The 341-nt window shown below is 64.8% G+C and overlaps 1 protein-coding gene across 1 annotated transcript in view; it reads right to left on the bottom strand.

The window, feature by feature from the left end:
- Positions 1-341, bottom strand: part of ARHGAP45 (Rho GTPase activating protein 45) — a 17,724-nt gene that overhangs the window by 3,352 nt on the left and 14,031 nt on the right. Inside the window, exon 19 of the mRNA XM_035895604.1 lies at positions 123-260. Coding sequence (XP_035751497.1) covers positions 123-260 — 138 coding nt within the window. The remainder of the gene's footprint in view (positions 1-122; positions 261-341) is intronic.

The raw sequence follows: 341 nt of genomic DNA, 5'->3' as shown, positions 1-341 counted from the left end.
ACTCCCCATCTTGTCCCGCCCCCACCAGGGACGGCTCGGTGAGGCCGGGTTCGGTTTGGGGAGTTAGCTCCCCCGGGCAGCCCCCCCCTCCCCGCCAGCAGAAGGCATCGCTGCCACAGTACCTGTCTCAGGTAGAGCTTCAAGACGTTGCTGATGTCGTGAGGGGAGGCCTGGGACAGCTCCACCAGCTCTTTCCCATTCTCAAACGCCTGGCAAAGCTTCTCCACGCGGGTCTTGACGCCGTTAACTCGGTAGATGCCCTGTGAAAGAGAAAGAAGTGGGGCTGGAGCGAGCAGAGCCGCCCCTCGCTGCGGCTGTGCGAGGCCGGGAGCCCCTCCAGG

Source organism: Egretta garzetta, unplaced genomic scaffold, assembly GCF_000687185.1.
Source record: "Egretta garzetta isolate BGI_Z169 unplaced genomic scaffold, ASM68718v1 scaffold396, whole genome shotgun sequence".
In the NCBI taxonomy this organism is placed as follows: domain Eukaryota; kingdom Metazoa; phylum Chordata; class Aves; order Pelecaniformes; family Ardeidae; genus Egretta; species Egretta garzetta.
This window is presented reverse-complemented; position numbering and strand designations above follow the sequence as displayed.